At 39.6% G+C, this 25091-nt stretch overlaps 1 protein-coding gene across 6 annotated transcripts in view; it reads right to left on the bottom strand.

The window, feature by feature from the left end:
• Positions 1 to 249: 249 nt before the first annotated feature.
• The window catches only part of Ddx6 (DEAD-box helicase 6), a 30983-nt gene continuing 6141 nt past the window's right edge, over positions 250 to 25091 (bottom strand). For all 6 annotated transcript variants that reach the window (XM_027411961.2, XM_027411956.2, XM_027411959.2 and 3 more), the window contains exons 3-14: positions 24195 to 24258; positions 22913 to 23017; positions 15149 to 15278; positions 14090 to 14236; positions 12271 to 12365; positions 10656 to 10778; positions 9113 to 9241; positions 7802 to 7918; positions 6097 to 6160; positions 5085 to 5186; positions 3643 to 3825; positions 250 to 2462 (exon numbers count right to left, since the gene is read on the bottom strand). In XM_027411961.2, the coding sequence (XP_027267762.1) occupies positions 3650 to 3825; positions 5085 to 5186; positions 6097 to 6160; positions 7802 to 7918; positions 9113 to 9241; positions 10656 to 10778; positions 12271 to 12365; positions 14090 to 14236; positions 15149 to 15278; positions 22913 to 23017; positions 24195 to 24258 (1252 nt within the window). In that variant the 3' untranslated portion in view covers positions 250 to 2462; positions 3643 to 3649. The remainder of the gene's footprint in view (positions 2463 to 3642; positions 3826 to 5084; positions 5187 to 6096; positions 6161 to 7801; positions 7919 to 9112; positions 9242 to 10655; positions 10779 to 12270; positions 12366 to 14089; positions 14237 to 15148; positions 15279 to 22912; positions 23018 to 24194; positions 24259 to 25091) is intronic.

Raw genomic sequence — 25091 nt, 5'->3', positions numbered from 1 at the left:
CATGTGGCACCCGGCAGGGCAGCCCAAGGTTGGCAAGAGACTGCACTTTTTGTTGACTTACCCACATGCCCTTTGGCGAGATACTGAATTGCATTTATACTCCTTTTCTGTGATGTTCTACATGGAAGATCCCTCTCATCTCGCCAAAGGCAGGAAGAAAGAGAGCTGCATCAGTACAAGGGCAAGATTTGTTGGTCAAAAGGAGATAATTAAGACCCCTCCCCCACCCTCCCTAAAAAAGTGACTTCCTTAATTTGGTTTATGTTTAATAACCAACATGGACTGGACTTGCCTCTTTGGGGTTTGTACTGTGCAGCTCTTGCTACAGTTGTTACGGAGTTGGGGTTATGTCTGATCAGGAGGCATCTGTAGGATTTTGATCCCCAAGGAATTTGGGATGAGTCACAAATAGTTTTGCTTTAGAGCTAGGTAAAGTCAAAAAGCAACTTTGAACAATTGATTCCTTTATTCAGGTGAGTTAAGCATGAAAGCATACATGACATACCTTGTCATAGTTTTAAGGTTTTGAAAAATGATGGAATATGGAAATCAATTTTTTAATTGTTTTTTTTTTCTTTTTTTTGCTTTTTTTGTTCCCTAGATGCCTCCTGACTGACCTAGTACACTGGGTTAAAAGGGAATTAAAAACATTTTTTTTAAAAAAAAGTTCACTGGTTTTGATTCATCTCACTCCTTTTGCCTGGAGATCAGGCCAAACATCAAGCATGTTGGGAGGGGCACAATTTAAAGCAACACTATCTACCTAAAGCATCTGCCAGCGATTTACAATGCAAAATGACAGAATTCTTGTCACGGTGGCACAGAGAACGGCAAGCAGCTTTCTGCAGCATGGGTGTTAACAGCTCTCAGGGGGTTGCCCATTCCTGCTAAAGTGTATGTAACAAGGTGGGCCAAGGGCAACTCGCTCCCACACCACAGGTGACTGAAGACAGCTAAGCTCCACAACTGCCAAGCCCATGGAGCCGGCACTGGCTGGTCCTCTATGTGCAAGTGCAGGCTTCACACACACTGCTCTCACACTGCACTCCATACCCTTCTCATACTCCAGGAAGATGAACCTTTGTCCCCCTGTGCAGAACTTGGCAAGTTCCTCAAACTTTTAGAGCAGGAGAACCAAATCACAGAGCTTCTCAAAGCCCTCGGGAATCACGGGTTCCTGATACTTCCTTAATCTCTGCTAAACCACTGCAAATGCACTACAAGAGCAGTGTGGCAGCAGACTGCATCCTGGGCTTCTGGGCCCTTTTCAACACAGGGCCCTGCAGAGGTCTGCTTCCTACAGTTAGAGGCCAAAGCACATTTTAGAATTTAGTGTTGCAGAAAACTGAGCCCCTCTCATCTTTAGCTGCTCCCATAATCACTCTAATCCCCTTAATCCCAGCAACCTTCATCCAAAAAAAAATAATATATATATGTATATATATATATTTATATGAACCCAGAAAAAAACTTATTTACAAAGTTTATACAAGTATACACATCCAATTTTCTACGGACTCGCTTTGCCACAGAGGAAAGAGGGTCAAGGCTCCGACACATCTCCACGTCAAGTGCCATACTGCTCATGGAGGTGTGTGAGCCAGCTTAGTGTTCTGCTGTAGAGCACAAAGGCTTGTCATATGGCTCCTGCAGTGACAGGCTGCTCTTTCCTTTGGGAGCGACGATGGTGCGTCTACTCAGCCCAGAAGAAAATTTTACTTGGTACTGTTTTGTTTTTTTTTCTTTTAAATACATGTATTTACAGTGTGGATGGCCTGCAGTTGTGAATCAACTCCTCCATATAAAGAAAAGGAAAATGGCGCTGACATCACTAGTCCACCTTCCAGCCCTGGGCATGAGTACTGGAAGAACAGGAAGAGAGACTTCAACTTGAAACGAAAATGAAGAGGCAAAGGAAAAAAAAAGAAAAAAGAAAAAAACAGGAAAAAATAGAACATGACTTGGTTGATTCCTTGGGCTGTGTGTAAAGATGATATTCTTAATGGTCTCGTAGCATAAGGCACTTCGCACAAATAAGTAATAAGCTCTTCAGGCTTAAGAAACGGATGACTAATCAGGGAGAAGTTGAAATGCAGTAGAGTCAGCTATTGGAGAATTGTAGACGGTGTGTGTGTTCACCAAGGTTCTTCTCTTTTTAGGGTTTCTCCCTTCCTTTTCTTTTTCCTCCTTCCTTGTCCCCTTTCCCCAGAAAACATTTTTAAAAACCAGCAGTTAGTGCAACGAATGTTCAGTCAGCACACAGTGCAAACAAGTGGAACAAAAAACGTCTATTTCTTCTTTTCAGTTTCTCTTCACCAGTTAAAAAAAAAGAAAAATGTCTGAGCTCTTATATAACTCTTCATAGTTCCAAAACAAAGATGAAAAAACCCACAAAGAGAAGAGCATCCCCCCAAAAAATGATGTGTCACAGATCCAAGGAGCCTTTTGCAGTTTATCAAAGCCTACAGAAAAAGTTTAGAAATTCAAAAAATTAACATCCACAAAAGCAATATAAAACAGAGAGACATGTTTTCACAACTTTCACCCCAAACTACTAGGATGTACTAGTTACACGACAGAGTTTCAGATGGACATGGAGGCTCACCCATGTAAATCTAAGCACTCAGGAGACTGAGTCATGAGTTTCTTTTTGGTGAGCTAGGGCTACAGACTGTCTCAGGGGAAAAAAAAAAATTAAAAAAACCACCCAACAACTTCCTCTCACATACCCCAGGATGAGATCTTCAAGTTCTGATAGCAAGACAAGAATGACAGGTCTCATTTACAATAATTAAGAGGCCAAGTGTGGCGATACACACCTTTACCCCCAGCACTGGGGAAGTGGAAGGATGAAGATTAGGTTCTCAAGGTCATGTTTGAAGGCACCTCTCTAAGCTGCCCCAACCTCTCTCAAAAACAAATAAAAAATAAAGTGAAAAAAAGTAGTGTCATAGAAAAAGCCTTTCCTTTTTGTTTTGGAGACAGGGCTATGTATCCCAGAATGACTTCAAAGTCACAATCATCAGGTCTCCACAGTGCACTCACAACTGCCTGCACTCAGCTTGGAAATTCTCTGAAGCCACAGTAACAGTTAAGGTGTTTACTGCAGGACTGCAGATTGTACCTCTCAAGCCCGATCAGGGTGTCTCCAAGGGAAACTCTGAAGTAGCCTCTACTGCTTACTGTTGAGGCTGCTTCTCACCTAACTGTAGCCACAAATACAATGTGAGAGGAGAGGGTATGCCAGAAACCAGAGGGTATTTTAAAAACATCTTTATAGCATGTTACACATTTGATAACACGGTATTGTAAGTATTTTTACCTAATTTATTAATGCACCCATCCCCCCTAAAAGACAGATAAAAAAGGGGAGCAGGAAATATTTTTATGCCAAACCTGCCAATGTCCTGATTTTCATTATTCCAAGCACCCAAATTTGTGTTAGGTGTCACTCACATACATGCTCAGGAAGCTATCTCCAGAGCAGCACTGGCTTGGACTCTAATAACATGGGCTGTCCAACCCAGACTCTTGGCTCTCATTTATATTTATGACAATGGACATAGCTACTGAGGTTGGAGGAGAAAGAACTGATTTCTTTCCTAAATCCGAGGGTTCTGTTTACTGTTATCAGGTACATACATGCTTGTTAAGGTTTCTCATCTTCTACAGGCTCGCTGTGGTATTCTGCCACATACAGGCTCTTGTCAATGTTGCTTGGGATAGGTTTGATTTCTGTTCCCAGTTGCTCCTCAATACTTTTCAGGTTAAAGCGATCATCATAAGTGATCAAGTTGATGGCTAAGCCAAGATGACCAAAGCGACCTAAAGAAAAAAGTGTTTAATGAATTTAAAATGCTAAATTTTTTTTAAGGTGATAAAATGAATGTTCAAGTCTGTAATTTGTCAAAATACACAGCACTAATATTTTCAATTGGTGACATTCTGAATGGCAGAAACAAGACAGAAAAAACAAACAACTTATGGTCTTTGCTTTTGGCACATCAACTGTATGAATAGGAACAGATTTTTCTGGGGCAGTATTCCTTGAACAATACAGTTTAACAACTACTTAGAGTCAGCTTGCAGGTATAAGGTATTGCAAAGATGTACACCACTTATATGCAAATATCACATGCTTCTAAGAGACTAAAAAACCCAGGCAAGGATCCTGGAAACCATTTCACACAAACACGAAGTCAGGGACAGCTCTATACCTAATTTACTTTCTTCAAGTGACAAAACAGATGTTTATTATGCAGGCTGACAAAACACTCAACTGAACAGTAGGAGCACTCAGTAATTAACTTTTCTTCCTTCCTTTTTTTGGGGTGGGGGATACTATACAGCCTAACTTTTTGTTGTAAGCTGCAATTGCAGGTGTTTTATTTACTTGATGTGGGCACTGGGAAACAAATGAAGTTTCATAGGCCTTTAACAGCAACTCTATTTCTTTAGCCCCCTCAACCCGCCCCAAACTTTAATCATGATCCTCCTGCCTCAAAGGGGTGGTTCTTAATTATGTAGACCTGGCTGCCTTCAGAACTCCTATGTAAACACAGCTGACCTCAAACACAGAGATGTATTACCTGCCTCTTCTTTCCACGTGTAACACATCCGGACAGCCTACCTTCAAAACCATTTTTTAAAACTTCAATATCATTATTTTGTGTTTTTTTTTTCGAGCACGCATGTGCATGTTAGCAGTTGCTTCTCTTTCTACCGTTAAGTTCCAACCAAGATTGAATTCAGGTTTTGGGGCTTATGCAGCAAATACCTTTACTCAGTAAGTCACTTTGTTGGCTTCCAGTTTAACTTTAGTAAATGACATAAGCTACAACACACATGTAATCATCAGACTTGGGAGGCTGGGGCAGGTGCATCTTTAAGTTCCAGGACAGTTATTTTAAGTAGCCAGACCCTATCTCTACATACAAATGATTTATTAATGAAAAATAAAGTATCACGGCTAAAGTGCTATGGTTTCACTACTCTCATAGCTATTATACTTTACTTCACAAAAGAAAAATTAGTGATTATATTTTTCATCAAGATGTCTGCTGGACAATTCTCTTTTCACTCACCTGATCTTCCAATACGATGAAGATAGGTCTCTGCCAGCTTTGGGAAGTCAAAGTTTATTACCACATTCACAGCTTGTATATCAATACCTCTGGTAAACAGATCTTAAAAAAAAAAAAAAAAATTATTTCATTTTTGAATCAAAATATGGCTCTTGGAACCACAATGCATTAATTTCTAATGCATCCTATGTTTATTATTTTATTCAGTTATTAATAGCACTCTTCCATGATTACATAACATACAACTTTCTGTTCATGTAAAACAAAAAAGTCTTACAAACTAGTCTAAGGAACAGCAATGCAGGAAGATGACTGCATAAATGAGTCTCATGGATAACTAATGATTTTCTTATTTTGTTGTCTAGTATTTAATCCAAGACTTATAAATCCAGAACAGTTCAGAAAAGGAATTCACTGATTATGCTTCTAGGAGTCTTTCACCGGCTTATCTTTCAGCCTCCCCTTCCAAAATCATTCATGACACAGATGTTTTTCCTTTTGAGACAAGGTCTCTGGTGGCCCAGGCTAGTCTTGAACTCATGCTCCCCTTGAGGACTCCCAAGTGTTAGGAATAATACAAGCACTCATTGCCATACCTTGTGGACCATCTTTTTACACAGTTTAGAAAGTCAATTAATATGCCACCTCTTCTGAAACTACATGACTCTGATACTCTAAAATACCAGGAACAGTAGCAATAAATACATTATTCCCTTGTCAATCAAGCTCAACAGTTTTTAAAAAAACAGAAAGACATTTCTAAAATGCAATTTTTAGTATAGTTTATGTTGTGCTTGTTCATTATAACTATTCAGAAAACACACAAACCTGAGATCTAGTTTAAAGCCACATGTGCCGCATAAGCATCAGATGAGCCCAGCGCCATTCTGAACTTCAGAAGCTCTCAAAGTGGCAGCAGGGTGTGATGAGCTATGTCATGGACTTCACTGTGTGACAAAGTAATCCAGACAATAAAGAAAACAGTGGGTCCAAGAAATACAAAAACACTTACCAGTGCAAACAAGATTGCGGCATAAGCCATTTCGGAAATCATGAAAGACACGATTTCGATGTTCCTGGGGAGACAGGTGGGATAAACTGTTTGAGTGAAATTTATATACAACTCAAAACTTCCACCATGATTTCTTCATAACCCAAATTTGTTTACATTAAATATCTACTATTCTTTTACAATTAAAAAAAAAAATCAGCTTACAGACCACATATATACCAGTTTAGCTCCATCCTTGGTTTTAACTTCCCTGGTTTCAATTATCCAGGCAAAGTTATCCAGGGACTAAAGTTATGCTTAACTTTAGTCTGAAAACTTTGGAAATAATCCTTAAGTTTTAAATGACAGGCTCCTAAGGAGTGATGCGATTTGTACTCCCCTTTGTCTAAGATGTGAGTTGTCATCATGTCTAGTGTATCTACAGTGTACAAACACTATGTCATTTAACTATCTTGGTTACCAGATAAACTGTCACAGTATCCATGTTTGAGTAACCTTTCTGAGCAGTCAAAAGCTGTATCCTCACAATGCTTATGTGACACACTTTTATCAGACAAGCATCTTTTTTGTGTCATCACAAGGAGGACATGTATTATAAGATATGCTGAGATCACATTAATGTAAAATTGTGACAATCACTGTTATATTTATTTTGTCATTCTAGTAAACCTTTCATTACACATTACATATGCATATACAATCTGGCATTGTCTATGATTTCAAGATGGGAGATCTTCACACACCCCCTTAAGTAAGAAGTTACTGTGTATTAAAATCTAGAGCAGTACTTTCTGGAAAAAAAAAAAAAAAAAAAAGAAGTCCATATTGTTATCCTCCAATAAAGGAGTCACTAGCCACACTCTAATATGTAGTAATTTGACTGAGGAACAAAATTTTAAATTGTAATTGGCTTCAACTAATTTAAATGGCTATCTGTTAAGGTTATTGTACGAAACAGAACAAATCCAGAAATTCTCTGGGAAAGAATGAATTGTGTTCTTCCACTGCCCTTCGCCTCCCCACAGGGTTTCATGTAGCTCAGGCTAATTTCAAGCTTACTAAGTAGCAGAGAATGACCTTGAATTCTTCATGCATGTCCTCTCTATAGCATCTAAGTGCTGGGATTTCAAGCATGGACAAGGAGATCTTTAAGCCTGGTGGTTTAAATGAAGGGGTGTTTGGCTACTAAAGAAAAGTTCAGCCAGGAAGCGGGGTGGGGGGGTGGGGGAAGGGTTGGGGTGGTAATTGGTTGCCCACACCTTAATCCTAGCACTTGGGAGGTAGAGACAGGTAGATCTCTGTGAGTTTGAGGCCAGCCCGGTCTATAGAGTTACTTCCAGGACAGCCAGAGCTGTAACACAGAGAAACCCTGTAAAGTTCAGTTGTTGGTTCTTTTCCTGGTACCAGGGATTGGAACTCAGGACCTTGCACTACTACTATACCCTAAGTCAAAAACAGTATTATTTGGGGCTAGAGAGATGGTTGACAGGTTAAGAGCACTGGCTGCTCTTCCAGAGGTCCTGAGTTCAATTCCCAGCACCCACATGGTGGCTCACAACCATCTAATAAATAAATCTTTAAAAAAAAATAACAGTATATTCTCATACATAGGCATTTACGGAATATTAAACAAGAAGAAAACAAAGTGTTTTTTTTTTTTTTTTTTTTTTTGTTAAATCTATGTAAGTTCTAGAGTTACACTCACCTGCCTCATTTTAGCATGGATATAGAAGCAAGAGTAACCCAGCTGAGAAATCTTCTTGGCCAGTAATTCAACTCTTTGAGAAGAGTTGCAGAAAATGATCGACTGGTTTATCTGAAGCTGAGCACAAAAGAAACATATGAGAAAGACAAAAACATTTGTTTTGCCAATATTGAAAATATTATTTAGCCAAAACTTTAAAAAGTCTAAAATTTAGAGTTTCCCAAGAAAGAGAGGAAGTTGTTAAAACAAAAACAAAAACAAAAACATAAAAAATGTAGCGAAGAGTTGCTGTTGAGAACTGGTTTTCTTGCGTAGAGTGTTTCATAAGGGCCACCTAACTGCTTGAGACAAAATGACAGAAGCAGTGTTCACAGAACTCATGCTCTCCAAAGCCACTGCTAACACACTGCTAACCAGCAAATAGGAACCAATGCTTTGGAGCTGGAGAGATGGCACAGCTTTTGCAGAGGACCCAAGTTTAGTTCTCAGCACACACATTTTGGGTTCACAACTGCTTACAACTCTCTTTCAAGGGCTCTGAAACCCTTTTCTGGACTCTTCTAGCAGCTGCACTCATGTGTATATAACCCACACAGACTCATACATATACATAATTGAAATAAGTAAAACAAATAAATAAAAAGAACCATTGTTTCTAGGAAAAATACAAAGTTAGGCACTTGTGAACCTCTGGTCACATTTTGTAAATAGCATGCAGTTTAACGTGTTTTCATTTCTTTTAAGCATGTCTTACTAAATACATCTATAGTCTCAAACCAATTTAACCCACGACTGCAAAAAGCTTATCCAATCCATATTTTCCCTGCACAGTCTTCTTGTGCTTAAGATTAAGAGTACAGGACAGCATTTCAACAATGGTGTGGGGACCATTTTGGAATGAAATCACAAACAGCTCAACGACTGAAAAATTAATGCTTATATACAGCATGAGAGTTAAAAGAAGACATCAGATTGTCCTTTTCTTCGACCTCATCAGGGACCAAATTTTTTTTTCTTCCCCCATACTGCACATGTCTACAAAATGACCACAACACCTTCAGTACTGATTTGAGGTCACAAATGAACTTCAGCATCTCGGTGCATTCACAAAGATAGAATCTACATCACCAGGATGAACTGTAATTAAGGTAGTTACTTAATAATAAAAGAGCCCGTGTCAATCAGCTTCAACTTTAAACCAACCAAAGCTGTCTTTTATAAAACACTAAGACTTTTTTACAGCGAAGATAGAGGGAAATGCTGTAACTGTCCAGATTCCCTGGGACTCAGCAGGAAAAGCCCACTACTTACCCTGGAGAAAAGTGTGTTGAGGCAGTGTACTTTTTGGCGTTCCGTTACATATGCGTAGTACTGGGTCACTCCCTTCAGAGTTAGTTCCTCCATCAGGTTAATCTCATAGGGTTTTTGCAGATGGGAATTCTGGGGTGGGGAGAGGAGGGGAAAGGGAGTCTTAAGCCTGGGTTTCCTCTCCTAAATTGCAATGCATACATTTTCGCCTTTTTTTGGGTGTGTGTGTGTGCAGTACTGGGGAATTAAACCGAGGGCTTCAGGCATACTAAGCAAAGAGCTCTACCCCTGAACTCAATTTCTTTTCCCCAAGACTGGGTTTCTCTGTGTGGTCCTGTCCTAAAACTCACTCTGTAAACCAGGTTGGCCTGGAATGCAAGATTCTCTTGCCCTGCCTCCCAAGTACTGGGATTAAAGTCGTGACCACTGCCTGGTATCTGAATTCAATTTCTTGACCCAAATTTATCCCTTTTTTTGTCTCTTGCTCCAATGGATGCATCTCTTTTCAAAACAAGTATTCATAAAATAAATAACATAGAATGGTACACCTCAGATTCAAAATGTAACTATGTTAGAGATGGGCATGGCTATACATGCCTGTATCCTACCACTCCGAAGGCTGAGACAGGAAGATAACCAGAACGACACTGGTAGTTTCCAGGTCATGTTTTAGGTATAGGATAACACTGTAACTAATTACTAGCATCTATGGGATATGTCATCTTGCCACAAAGAGTTAAATAAATAAAATTACCTGCCACCCCATGCCCCCCCCACAGAGTCTCACAGCTGGGCCATGGTAATAAATGCCTTTAATCTCAGCACTCAGGAGGCAGAGGCAGGCAGATCTCTAAGTTCAAGGCCAGCCTGGTCTACAGAATGAGTTCTAGGACAGCCAAGGCTACACAGAGAAACCCTGTCTCGAAAAACCAAAAACAAGCAACATAAAAGAGAGAGAGAATATGTCTCATTATGGAGCACTGGATGGCTGGGAACTCATTATGGAAAAGAGGCTGGTTTTAAACTTATGGTTCAAAATATAAAATTTTAAAAATTTTATAAAATAATAATAAAAAAAGGACAAGCCAGATGTGATGGCACATACTTTTAATCCCAGCACTTTGGAGGGGGGAGTCAGGTCTGAGTTGTTGGAAGGTGGCCTATTGGCCAGGGCTACATAGTAAGACCCTGTCTCAAAAACAAAACAAACAGCCGGGCGTTGGTGGCACACGCCTTTAGTCCCAGCACTCGGGAGGCAGAGGCAGGTGGATCTCTGTGAGTTTGTGACCAGCCTGATCTTCAAGAGCTAGTTCTAGGACATCCTCCAAAGCCACAGAGAAACCCTGTCTGGGGGGGGGGACGGAACACAACAAAACAAAACAAAACCCAAATTATAATAAATCTATACACAAATCTTTACTGATCACATGAAAAGAAAATCCTGAAATAGCATAAAGCATATAATCTAAGAAGATGTAATTACATATAAAGGCATACACTCATAGGTACTATTATGACATTGACTCCAAGTAGGTTTAATACTTACCATAAACTTTTGTACACTAAGAGGGAAAGTAGCGGAATATAGTAAAATCTGCCTATTTTTAGGTAGTGTGAGAATAATATCCTCCATTATCTGCACAAAATCCTGTGACAACAACTTATCTGCCTGTAATACAAAGAAAAGGCACTTTTTAAAGAGTAAGACATTAAAAGTTTTGGTTAGCATATAAACAAAGGGCAAACCACAATATACATAGGTTGCTCCTTGCCATTAACACAAATTCTTTAATACATACAGTGTCTAAGGTTACCAAGACAAACCCTCAGTAATTCAGAAGGGGAAAAAGAGCCAAGTATGGTGGCATATGCCTGTAATCCCAGCACCCAAACGACTACGGTGGGAGAACAGAGAGTTTGAGGTCAGTCTGAGCTAGCTATACAATGAAACTTTCTCAAAGCAGAGAGAAGAGGCTATAATCCCTACCTAAAGGAAATTAAAGGGGGGGGGAAGGGAATTAAAGGGAGGAAAGATTACCATTAAAGAGGTAATAATATAGTATATTGGTCAAAAACACAGGTTTTAAGCTGGGTGTGTTGCCATACACCTTGTTCAAAGCCAGCCTAAACTAAGTATCGGGAGCCTGTGTAGTGGTTTGAAAGAAAATGGTCCCCAAATGGAGAGGCACTATCAGGGGGCCTTGTTGGAGGGAATTTCACTGTAGTGGTGGGCTTTAAAATCTTAAATATGCTCAAGCCATGCACATTGAGACAGACCAGTTCCTCTTGCCTGGGCAAGATGCAGGACACTCAACTCCTTCTCTACCACCATGTCCGCCTGCCCACCACTATGATGATAGACAGAACCTCTGAAAATAGTAAGCCACCTATTAAATGTTTTCGTTCTGAATTCAAATTATTTGGGCTGAAATATTTTATTCATTAGCTGTGCTAGTTATCACTTAGCCATGCTTTAGGTTTCTCAAACAGGAAAACAGGCTACGTACATCCCACAACAACTTTCTAAGACACCTAGACCTTATCAGACTGTAAAAATTGTATAAAAGCATGCAGTAATATATTTAATGTTGACATGGTATTTAGTGTTATTCCTCATTAGTCAGTCAGTGAACTAGTAATTTAAAACAAACCAAACAGGAAAGTAACTATATTCCAGAACATTAGTAACAACAGGCTACATGCATAAAGCACTGCTAGATCCAAGAGACACAGCTGAGTATTAAGTTTTTACTTTTAAGACAGGGTCTCACTATGTAGCCCTGACTGTCCTGAAACTTGCTGTGTAGACCAGCTACCCTCCTAACTCTAGAGACCCATAACTTTACCTCCCAGGTAAAACACCTGGCCTCAGCTGAGTAAGGCATTTAATTAGGTTATAACCCAATGAGATAACAAATTTCAAAAAAAGCAAACTATCAAGTAGCAGATACAAAACAAAGGGTTAAGAGATATCCCTTACATGCTTTAAAAATGTATCACTGAATAGAATAACCTAAAATGAACTTGGCTTAGTTGTTTGGTAAATATCTGGATGTGTTTACTGAAAGACTGAACAAAAGCAGCTTTTGCTTTATTCACTGAAAGTTGTAAGCAGAGCCCATAATAGTATAGAACAGTCCTTTTAAATGAAGAAACAGTACCTCATCCAATACTATCATCTGGACATGGTCAACCTTTGCTACTCCTTTCTTGATAAGATCCAGGATTCTGCCAGGGGTAGCGATCACCACATGCACTACACAAGATTTACAGAGAGAGATTCAGAAATATATAAACTGTTCATTTTATCTTACACACACACACACACACACACACACACACACACACACACACAAACCTACACAATTTTATAATATGTATTTAGCATTATAAACACTATTTATAGAGATATAAATCAATACAAAAAGGTAAAAAGATGTGTTTTGGGCTGTATACCCCCATTTCACCTGACAACAGCTAGACAATACTTGTTTCATCTTTATATTCAGTAGGCCAATTTCTCAAATCACCAATTCCAATTAAGGGGCTCACAGCTTTTGTGTTATGGCAATATACAAGAACTAACAGCCAGAACACAGGGTTTCTCACACAACAAAACAGGCCTTCAGTCTAGGCAATACTGCTCAGACTGTTTTAAGGGGAAAATAGAATGGTTACTAAAAACAAACTGTACAATTAAAAAATATAACCAAGTAACCAAATAATAAATAATACATATTAACATTCTGACCAAACTTGGTTTTACATGTGCTCTTGCCATTTTGTTAGCTCTTTTACACTCAGTACTATACCATGGAGAGTCCTTCATGAAAACTGAGTACAAGACAGCCATTCTCCACTCAGACTGTGAGACTCTACTCAGGCTAATCCTCACTGTATTTAGCCAATCTCCCAAAATACCTAAATTTACCTTCTTTTTCAGTGCTACAAACCACACCAGAGTAAACAACTCTGTATATATATAGCCTTATATTTACCCAATTACTTGAAAATATAAGTTCATAATCTGAAATATACTGCCATGTATATTGTATACTCATGTTATAACACAGCCTACTTTCCATAAATGTGCATTACTGATAATACTTCTTAGTCTTGGAAATTAGAACAATTTTAATATAAATTCAGACCTTGAACCATATTAAATAATACTAAAAAATATTTAATCCCAGCATTCAGGAGGCAGAGGCAAGCAGATCTATGTGAATTTAAGGTTTGAGAATGGCCTGGTCTACATAGCAAGTTCTAGGACAGCCAGGCCTACATAGAGACCCTGTCTCAAAAAGCCAAAACCTCAAAATACTAAAAAGGCTGAGTATCCTTTTAGTTATCAATTTATTTCTCTTAAAAAGAAATAGTTGTTTTCACTGTTAATTTTCTCCCACAGCACATCTGATCCTGAGTCCTTGCTAATTTGTTAGGACAGGGCATTATGTGCTCTGGGCTGGCCTCGAATTCACTATGTAGGATGACCTTGAACTTTCAATCCTCTTGTTTTCACTTCTCCAGTGCTAGAATTTCAGGCATATGCTACTAAATCCAGTTTATTTGTTGCTGGGGGTGGGATCACCCAAGGCTCCATATTCGATACTCAATATGGTGGCTCAATTTACAAACTGAGCCACCCTTAGACCCAGTGTTAATTCTTAAAATTATTTTTTTATAGTTTTTCCTAAAAAGAAGCACTTGGGGACTAGAGATGGCTTAGTGGTTAAGAGCTCATACTGCTCTTGCAGAGAATTCAAGTTCAATTCCCAGCACCTCCATCAGGTGGCGTATAATTGCCTGCAACTCCAGCCCAGGGAATCCAATGCCCACCTCTCTAGACACCTGCACACATGTGTACATAACCACCCTCCACAGCAACATAATTAAAAGTAAGTCTAATATAAGTTTAGAAAAAGAGAGAGGCACTTATGACTACAATTAGAGAGCACTGCTACTTTAGCCATTTCCTACCTGTATCATCAAGCCTCATTATGTCATCCCGTAAATTGGTTCCTCCTGTGGTTGCCATCACTTTGGCCCCTCCCATGTGTTTGCTGACCTGGATGCAAATTTGACTGACCTGTAGAGCAAGTTCTCTAGTGGGAACAATCACCATTGCTAGAAAATATCCAAGAACAGAAGGGGGAGGAAAGAACATGTTATATTTTAGAAGCTTAAGAAGCTATAAAAATAGTTTCACTGAGGTATTAAGTCTAATCACATAGGCATAACATAAGACATAACATTTCTGAGAGTCCTAAACTACATTTGTTTGACAGAAGAGACTCACTCATCTAAATACTTAAGTCGTAAATGCCTCCTACTCAGATCCAATATCCATCCATGTGAAAGTGAGGTGAGATAATTATAAACTGAAAGTTGAAAAACTTAAGAAAAGCTTTAGAGGTGAGATCTTAATTATATGAACCGACTCCGGATAAAACTATAGAAATTTGCTTCTTTTCCACTGCCTAAGCTCTTAAAAATCCCTAAAGCTCAAGTCTTTACAACAGAAGCACTTACTGTTTCTACAAGGAGCCCTGCTTACACAGCTCCCACAGGGAATTCATAGGCCATAAGCAATAAGAACTTTTTAACCTCCCGACAATTCAGTTTTCCCAACTATAGGGCAAAAACCTTACTTTTCTTATCTCACATGCATGGTCTCAATTCGGCGTTGATGGCAAAAGCCTTTAATCCCAGCACTCGGGAGGCAGAGGCAGTCGGAACTCTGTGAGTTCGAGACCAGCCTGGTCTACAAGAGCTAGTTCCAGGACAGCCTCCAAGGTCAGAGAAACCCTGTCTCGAAAAACCAAAGAGTATTCTAAGAGTGGGAAATCCCCTTTAAAAGTTGGGGATCACTTTTAGACTAGTAAGCCAAACACTCTAAGATGAGAGTAAAGACTGTAACAAATCTGGAATGCATAAATTCTAACCAAGAGTAAAACCTACAAAGCTACAAGTATGAATAGACAGTTTATCTCTCACACACTCATACACTCACTCAATCTCACTCTTTGTCCAACTAACCTTGAATATTGTCCTTCTTCAGGTCCAGCCGTTCAAGTAAGGGAATGAGGTAGGCACCGCTTTTGCCTGTTCCATTTTTTGCTCTAGCTAAGATATCCCTACCAGATAAAGCAATGGGAATGCTCTCCTCCTAAAAGACAAGGCAGTGAAAGATTACTTGTGAATAAAAGCGGTATTCTTTAACCAGATTCTTTAAGTAACACTGAAAAATGAATACCTTTCTCCACACTGCTTTGAAGTGTACTATGTCTATATTTTGCACAAATGGCAAAGACCCAAGTGTAATGATTAGCAGGACCAGTGATCATTAACACCACTATAAACCAAAAATTTGCCAAAACTGTTCACAGAAAATAGTTTAATAGTTTAATTTCAGAGTAACAGAAAGGGCAAGTGAGGTGGGTATGGTAGTACACATCTCTAATGACAGACGCAGGCCAATCAGAGTTCAAAGCCAACTTGGTCTTGACAGACAGGGCTATGTAGAGAAAGACCCTGTCTCAAAAAACAAACAACAACAACAAAAACCCAAAGTGCCTGTATGTGCATACGAAGAAATATAACAGAGGAAAAAGAAATCTCAAGGAGCTGTAAATAATCCTCAAACAAAAGACCATTTTTTTTTTTTTTTTTTTTTTTTGGTTTTTCAAGACAGGGTTTCCCTGTGGCTTTGGAGGCTCTTGTAGACCAGGATGGTCTCTAAGTCACAGAGACACAGAGATCCACCTGCCTCTGCCTCTGCCTCCCAAGTGCTGGGATTAAAGGCGTGTGCCACCACCACCCAGCAACAAAGACCATTTCTATCAGAAATTAAAAACAGCCAGATGCCTGTAATTCCAGTAGGCCGGAGATGAAGACGTTTAAGATCAGTTTGACTTATATACGAGCCTGACTTATATAAGAGCACCAACAACTCTGAGGAAAGATTATATAGAATACGCTATTTCAGAAAAAAAATTGAACACTGGGCTGGATGTAGTGACTAAGTACATGCTTAGCCATTTAAGGCCTCTGGTTTAATGCCCAGTACCAAAACTGCAAAAAAAACCCTGCAGATTAAACAGCTTCTTCTTACACAAAATAGAAATATAGAAGTAAGCATTTATCCCTGGGTCCTAGTAGGCATTTCTTTTTTTTTAAAATTGTATCAGCCTCCCAATGTCTTTAGCAACATAACTTCTTTGTCCTGAGTCATGTTCAACTGAGTAACATTTCATTTTCTTTTTTTGGTTTTTCAAGACAGGGTTTCTCTGTGTTAACAGCTTTTGGCTGTCCTGGTCTACTGTGTAGACCATGGCTTTGAACTCACAGAGATCTGCCTCCCTTGTGTTGAGATTAAAGGTGTGAGTCACCACCATTCCCCTCATTTTCACGTTTAAGCTTACTTTCTTGTATGTTTTCAAATAACCACAACAAAAATACTTATTATCTAGGACACAGTAAAGGATAACCAAGTTACTGAAAATTAAGCACACAAAGAGAAATTACACAAAAAAGATAGAACACACACTGTTCAGCTACGAATCCCTACAAATAACTGTTCACAAACCCGTCACTCAATAGTGAGCTCTAAGTTTGGCAAGAGTATTGTTAAGACAAGGTGGTTGTAAAGTACCCATTTAAAAGTAACTAAACTTTAAGAAATAAGGTTTAAATTTATTTATGTGTATGTATGTGTAAGTGTATGTTCTGTATGTCCCTGCAGAAGAGAGTGTCAGAGTCCCTGGAGGTGGAGTTACAGCAGTTATAAGTCATTGAGGCAGGAGCTAGAAACACAACTGAGGGCTACTGCAAGCAGAAAGTGCTCTTAATCATTAACCATCTCTCTTCTGTCCCATAAAAACAAGGTTTTTAGAATTCATAAAAACAAAAACACCTCTATCATTTTCTAAAGGCAACAACAGAGAGAGTTCCAGGACAGCTAGAGTTACACAGAGAAACCCTGTCTTGAATAACCCCACCACGCCAAGACAGGGTTTCTCTGTGTAACAGCCCTCGCTGTCCTGGATTCTAACTCTGTAGATCAGGCTGGCTTCAAACTCACAGAGATCCGCCTGCCTCTACCTCCTGAGTGCTGGGATTAAAGGCATGCATCACCATGGCCCATCTATGACATTTTTAAATGTTATTTTCTTCAAATTTTTCTACAAGATAAAAGGAAGAACCCCTTTCAAAGCTCAGAAAGTTTTCATTAATCATTACTAAAATAAAAATTAAATCATGTCTTAAATGATGACAGATCACTAGTGTAGTATTTCTGAGAATACAATTACTGAATGGTTCTGTAGATTTTTATCTTTTGTACGTACAGCCCTGCTGACATGAGTTCCATACCTAAACATGTCCTCTGATTTCCATGTGTATTTTGGAAAGTATGCACATGTATGTATACATGCCCGAGTGCTTGCAAACACACAACACACAACACACAACACACACACACACACACACACACACACACACACACTCTCTCTTTCTCTCTCTCTCTCTCTCTCTCTCTCTCTCTCTCTCTCTCTCTCTCTCTCTCTCTCTTAGAAATTGAGCCTACATGGAAAGAGAGCCAACTCCTAAAGGCTTTCCTCTGACCCCCACATGTGTATCATGGCAGCCATATGACCACATTCACAATAATAAATGAATTTTTGAAAAATCGTAAGAGCCATCATTTAGCATAATATACCATGCTACTGTAAAAGGTAGAATTCCTACTCATACTCATTGATAAAGGCTAAGAAACAATTCTTGGTGATGGTAGTAAAGACCAAACACAGGCATCTTGTCATCTTCAGAGAGCTCTCAGTTCCATGTTGTGGAACTAGAGTCATTTCTTTATTAGCCATCTTTTCTGGTGTTTCTTAACCATCCTGCTAATACTACGAGGCTGCTCTGGCCGCTCGCCTCTTAACTCCCAACCTTCTCTCCTCCTAAGTTACTCATACCTCTAGCTCCTCCGCCCAGGTGAGGGCCTATTCAGATGCTTAGGCACAGACAGATACAAATAAGAGGCATATTACCCTGAGGCTATGATAAACAGTAGTAGTCGAATGGCAATTAACAATACAATGACCCAGAGCTCCCTGGCGCCACCACTGTTGACAGCAGCAAGAGACTGGGATCTAAAATATTCCATAACAGAGATATTCGGTCCCCCACAGGGTTTCTCTGTGTAGCTTTGGAGCTTATCCTCACACTGGCACATGCTCTGTAGACCAAGTTGGCCTCGAACTCACATAGATACACCTGCCTCTGCTTCCCCGGTGCTGGGGTTAAAGGCATGCACCACCAACGACCGGCTCTGAATGATTCTAAGAATCACCATTTTATGCTTTGCATAGTGCTAGGTTTGATCCTTAGTACTGCATATATTGGGTATAAAGTTTGAGGTCATTCTCAGCTGCATAGGGAGTTCAAAGTCAGCCAGAAGTAAACAAGGCCTCTTTTTGTCTATGAATAAATAAAATCAATCTCTGTCATCTCTCTGTCTCTCTCTCACACAAATCCAAAACCCCAAGCCAGGTGTGGTGGTCTACACCAGCGCCCAGGAGCAGAGGCAAGGCCAGCCTAGTGTACACAGTGAGTTCCAGGACAGCCAGGAATACACAAGGGAGACCCTGTGTCAAAACACAAACAAGTAACACCCACGTTCTCACCTTTGGGTGATCACTTACAACTGGTTCTCAACCACTGTTCTCCTAATGCTGCCACCCTGTAATACAGTTTCTCAGGTTATGGCAGTTCCCAACTGTAACATTATTTTGTTGCTACTTCATAACTGTAATTTTGCTGTTATGAATCATAATGCAAACCTCTGTGTTTTCCAATGATTTTAGGCAACCCTGTGAAAAGGCTGTTCGACCCCCCCCCTTCCCCTCACAAAAAAGGGGTCATGGCCTACAGGTTAAAAACCACTGTCTTAGAAGATTACTTCTAGGCTGTCCTATCTTCCTGGATATATAAAATGCAACTAATTCCAACTAAAAAGGTACCCATCATGTATTATTAAAACTATCTGTTCTCAGCCAGCTGTGATGGCCTACACAAAAGCAAGAGGATCTGAGTTCAAGGCCACCCTGGTCTTAAGAGAGTTCCAGGACAGCCAGGGCTACAAAGAAATCCTGTCTTGAAAAACCAAGTAAGAATCAGTACTCCATAGATTCCAAGGTCAGAGCATAATAATAAGCATAAGATACATAATTCTAGTTAACACGTTACACCAAAAGGAACTGCTCAATAAAAATGAAGTTTATCACAAAATACATATATGAACCACCCTAAAAGGAGTCAAATTTGTGACACCTGAGCACACAAAAATATGATTTAAAAAAAAAAATCTTGAGTTCACACAAATATACATGAAGCAGGAAGGAGAAAGGCTGGGGTACATCTTAGTGGTAGAGTGTTTGGCGGCATGACCAAGGTCCTGAGTTCAAGTCTTAACATCACAAACCCCAAATACTCTTTTAAAGGCACACATAAGGGGAAGTTCTTTATAGGGGCCAAATATGGAAGGATCAATTGAGCTGAAACTTACAAGAAACTCACTACAACCCAGACCAATGAGATCAAGATTCAGGATGATAATTAAAAAACTACAATAACCAGGAAAGTTTGATAGAGAGAATGGATTTGTTTGGTCTTTAAATATTTTCTAGAATATTAACTGGTTTTAAGGGAGGGAGCAAAAAGTAGTTATCATCATCCATTATAGAGCTAAAAAATCAGACAACACTTGGACAAGACAATCCAAATTCATGACATCACTAATCAAGACTATACACACCTTCAAATCTGATATCCTGAGAAACCTGTTACATGAGTTTTGCAGTATTTTTGCTGAACAAGCATGACTTGAGCCTTCCATTTATTTAAACAATGAGCCAGCCTTCCATTTATTTTAGACAAATAAATGTAAGAGACTGGAGATGTATCTCAATTAGTAGAATGCTCCCCCAGCATGCACAAAACCCTGCCTTTGATCCCCAGCAGTATATAAACTGAGCAAAAATTTACAAGTCTATAACCCTAACACTCTTGTACAGAAGGATTAGAAGTTTAAGGTCACCCTTGGCTACACAGGGCTTGAGGCCAGCCTAGGATACATGAGACCCTATCTTAAAAAACAACAGAGCCAGTAAGATGGTTTGGTAGATAAAGGTATTTGATGCTAAGTACAACAACCTGAATCTGATCCCCAGAACCTACTTAGTAGAAAAAGAGAAGTAGGTTGTTCTCTAACCTACACACAAATATAAACATGACCATGAACAAACACGGGTGAGTGTACACACACACACACACACACACACACACACACACACACACACACACACACCATTAAAACAAAGGCAATGAACAGAAGGCTCAGGTGTTATTAAAATAAACACTTGCTGCTCTTCCAGAGAGCTCAGGTTTTATCCCCAGAATCCACATAGCCATTCACAACCACTTTTAACTCCAGTTCCAGGGGATCCAACACTTTTCCTTGTCTACCCCCCTCCCCCAACGCACTGCACGGGATACACAGACATATATGCAGGCGAAACACCTGTACACATAAAATAAGATTAAATAAATCAGCTGGGCTTGGTGGTCCATGCCTTTAATCCCAGCCTGGTTTACAGAGAGATAGAGTTCCAGGACAGGCAAGGCTATTACACAGAGAGAAGGGGAAAAAAACAACAACCAAAAAACAAAAACACACTGGGCGTTGGTGGCACACGCCTTTAATCCCAGCACTCAGGAGGAAGAGGCAGGTGGATCTCTGTGAGTTCGAGACCAGACTGGTCTACAAGAGCTAGTTCCAGGTCAGCCTCCAAAGCCAGAGAAACCCTGTCTTGAAAATCCAAAAACAAAACAAAACAAAAAACATAAAATATAAAAATAAACATTGAAACCACCAAGCAACAACAACAAAAAAGCTCACAACACACACAATCCCTATTCTTAGGAAATATACACCAAGAGACTCACAAGTTAATGAAGTGATTCTATAATTTAACCTGTAAAAGTTCAAGATGGCCAGGAGGCGGCGGCGGCAGTGAATGCTTTTAGTCCCCAGCACTCGGGAGGCAGAGGCAGGTGGATCTCTGTGAGTTCCAGACCAGCCTGGTCTACAAAAGCTAGTTCCAGGACAGCCTCCAAAGCCACAGAGAAACCCTGTCTCAAACAAACAAACAAACAACCCCAAAAGGTTCAAGAAAGGGACTGGAGAGATGGCTGTTAAGAGTCCTGACTACTTTTCCAGAGGAATTGGGTTCAATTCCCAGCAACCCACATGACAGGTCATAGCTGCTTGTGACTCTAGGATCCAATCCCTCAAAGACACACATGCAGGCAAAACAGCAATGCACATAAAAAAAGATATATAAAGTTCAAGAAAAAACTGAGAATGAGCCGGGCATTGGTGGCGCATGCCTTTAATCCAAGCACTCGGGAGGCAGAGGCAGGAGGATCTCTGTGAGTTCGAGACCAGCTTGGTCTACAAGAGCTAGGACAGTCTCCAAACCCACAGAGAAACCCTGTCTCGAAAAACCAAAAAGGAAAAAAACAAAACAAAACTGAATGGTGATGCTTGCCTGTAATCCTAGACTTGAGAGGCTGAGGTAACAAGAGCTCAAAGGCCAGCTTCAGCTAACTTTTAATTTGAGGCTACTATGGACTAGAAGCTGCCCTGTATAAAAAAAAAAAAAACACTAAAAGTACAGAAAAATACTGTATACAAACACACATTACACTATTCCCACACGTCAAAAAAATCAAGTAGGGACTAAAGACATATCTCAACAGTTAGGAATACCGGTTATGCTTCCAGGGAACGCATTTCAATTCCCAGCATGGTGGCTCACAACCATCTTTTTTTTTTTTTTTTTTAACTTTTATCTGCATTTATTTTATGCTGAATTTATTCCCGTGCCGTAAGTTTTGTTTCTTCAATTTCTTCTGGGATATCTTTCTCTTCTGTGCAACCTCCTCTTCTGGCTTTGGAACAATCTGTTCCTTTTCCGTGAGGATCATTCGATGTGGCAGGGGGAGCTCATGAATGGGCTAATCCGCCGTGAGCTCTGTAAATTCGTCGACGCATCTTAGGTGCTTTGTTCACCTGATGTGTTCAATGACCAGAGAATCTAAGTCTAGACCCTTAAGCTCAGCATTACTCTCTGCATTTTTAAGCATGTGCAGCAAAAATTCAGCACTCTTTTTCGGCCACCGACCCTGTGTCCAGCCCCAGGCCTGGGCGCCTGCTGATTCCACCATTGTATTGCTGGGATGGCACACATTGCTTCTTCAATGTGATATCTTTCAGGTATTTGGTGGCTTTTCGGATATGCATACCCTTGATGGCCTGGGCAGTTTCACAGGTATTCTTAAAGTGAACCCGGAGATTTGAACCTCTTGACTTGCATGATTTTGTAGGGTTTTCTGGGTCGAGAGAGTATCGAACCATCTTCACAGGTTATCTCAGGTAGCTTCACTCACAACCATCGTTAACTCTAGTTCTAGGGGGTCTGAGGCCCTCCCTTCTTGCTTCTAGAGGTACTAGACAAATATGCAGACAAAACACCCATCCATGTAATTTTTTTTCTTGTCAAGACAGGGTCTCTGTAGTCCTGTCACTCTAGACCAAGAACTGGAACTCAGAGAGATCTATCTGCCTGCCTCTGCCTTCTGAGTTCACTGCCCAGTTATAAAATGAGTATTTTAATGTTTGCTGAAGTGTATAATGCATGATACATAACCTTCATGTAGCCAAAAGGGTAAACATACCTGAATAGGAGACGGCTTTTCCCAGCCCATTTCAAAAATTCCCATTAGCAACTCCCGTTTCAAACAGTAATCTTCAAATTCATTTCCTTTTGTGGAAGTCACATCCTAATGAAACAAACAATAAAATAAAATGGAACCCTGGTTCTTTCATAGTTAGCATGCTTTAAAAAAAAGTAACAGACCTGAACCCTTTATCCACTTCAGCTTAAAAATGCATATTACTACTGTTTTAATTTCTATTTCAACTTTCCCTGGAGAGTAACTCAACAAATATACATCACTTAAAGATGGAGCTTTGGGGAAAGCACCTATGATCAGTCTAAGGCAGAATATTTCTACATAAATAACATACAATTAACTACAGATATGAAATAAAACCCCAGTTCCCCTACTCACTAGCTACCAATATCTTTGGCTATGTCTTTGGGTTTCTCAAGCATAGAGCTTTGACATTTGTGGCCAGGCTGACATTGGTGTTTTGAGGCTATTTATAAGGATCCCAAGTTGGCAACAAAAAATACTTCTAGCTATTGTTACAAGAAGTGTCACAAAAATCACCCTTGGTTGAGAATATTGGGATAAAGAACTTCTCTGAACACATTCATACATAGTGGATACAATACCTAACCTGAATATAGCACTGAGAGGCTGAGGGGGAAAAAAACTGAGAAAATTAGGTAAAGATAGCAGCTGGGGGTGGGGTGGTAGGGTAGCGTCCACCTTTAATGCCAGAGCTCTGGAGGCAGAGGCAGGTGGATCTAAGTTTGAGGCCAGCCTGCAATCACAGAAGTCTTGTCTCAACAAAACAAAAACCAAACAAACAAACAAAAAGATATGCATGCAAACACACATGCATGGGCACCCACAAGCCAGCATATTTCTTAATATATATATATATACATATATATATGTATATATATATATGAATTTTTAAAGCAATCTAATACCTATTAACCATACAGTTTCAATCATTTCAAATTGCTTTAAGATTAAATATATATGTTGCCTCTACTAAATAGTGAATGAAACCCTATCTGAAAAACTAAAGATGCTCAAAAATAAAATCTAGTTGCTAGCCTGATGGGACATACCTAACTATACTCCCAGCACTAATAAGACTAAGGAAGGAGAACACTGATAGTAAGCCTGGACTATATAGGACATTATTCTCAAAATAGAACAAAAAATAACAAAAGGACTAAACACATGGTGTCATTTCATTCAATTACTTTACTTGTAATTGCCCCTTCCTTCCATTTTTGAATTCTACAACCCAACTTACCGAAGTTTTGATTCTTAGATCCTTTGGAGGGAGTTTTAAAGTCTTTTTCCAGTCATCACCAGGTCTAGAGAGAATATAGTAAACATAGTTGTCACAATTCATAGCTTCCCTGTTAATACAAATGAAACCTTTCAAATAGTACTACCTCTCTAAAAAGCACTTAAGTTTAACATTCCCTGCACTTAATTAACAAAAGTGTTAACTTCAGGAAACATGTTCTTTGAGAAATCATCTAAGGAGGATGAACTTAGTACAAGTGTTTGTCAAACACATCTTATCTGATCTACTAGTCTTTTTAATTAGCTACAAACATTTAACATCTAGATTTCATGTAAAGGCTCAGTTTCTAGATTTTCTTGAAAAAATGCCAAATCCACAACAGTTCAGAGACACTTTGGCAATAATGTTTCAAGTTCTTGTACCGTAACAGTAACTGCAACTTTTTATTTTTTCTTTTTTAATGATAAGAATTGAACCCAGGTCCTTGGAAAAGCCAAGGAGTTACCAGTGGGCTACTTAGTAACCAGAACTTAATATCAACAGGTGATGCTTTTAAACAGTAAGTACTTTCTAAATCAGCACAGTACCCTATAGTCATCCAAGCCTGTACTTCTGGTAACTAGCTGATTCTTGTTAAAACCAAGAGTGTCTGCAGTCCCTGCTACCCAGGAGAATGAGGCAGAAAGACCACCTGAGCCTGGTAGTTGCAGGCTAGTCTGAACAACAGAAAGACCGTGACTCAACACACCATACAAAACCACACAAGTCCTGACGTTTCTAACAGGGGTTAAGTCTCGATTCTATTCCTTATTCCTTCCATGATGCCGCACCAATTACTTCCCCAACCCTCTATACTATCATATACAAACTGGGTGTCTAAATCAATAACATATATAA

The sequence above is a fragment of the Cricetulus griseus genome, chromosome 4 (assembly GCF_003668045.3).
Source record: "Cricetulus griseus strain 17A/GY chromosome 4, alternate assembly CriGri-PICRH-1.0, whole genome shotgun sequence".
Lineage (NCBI taxonomy): Eukaryota > Metazoa > Chordata > Mammalia > Rodentia > Cricetidae > Cricetulus > Cricetulus griseus.
The sequence above is the reverse complement of the archived record's forward strand: the minus strand, read 5'-3'. Positions and strand labels throughout refer to the sequence as shown.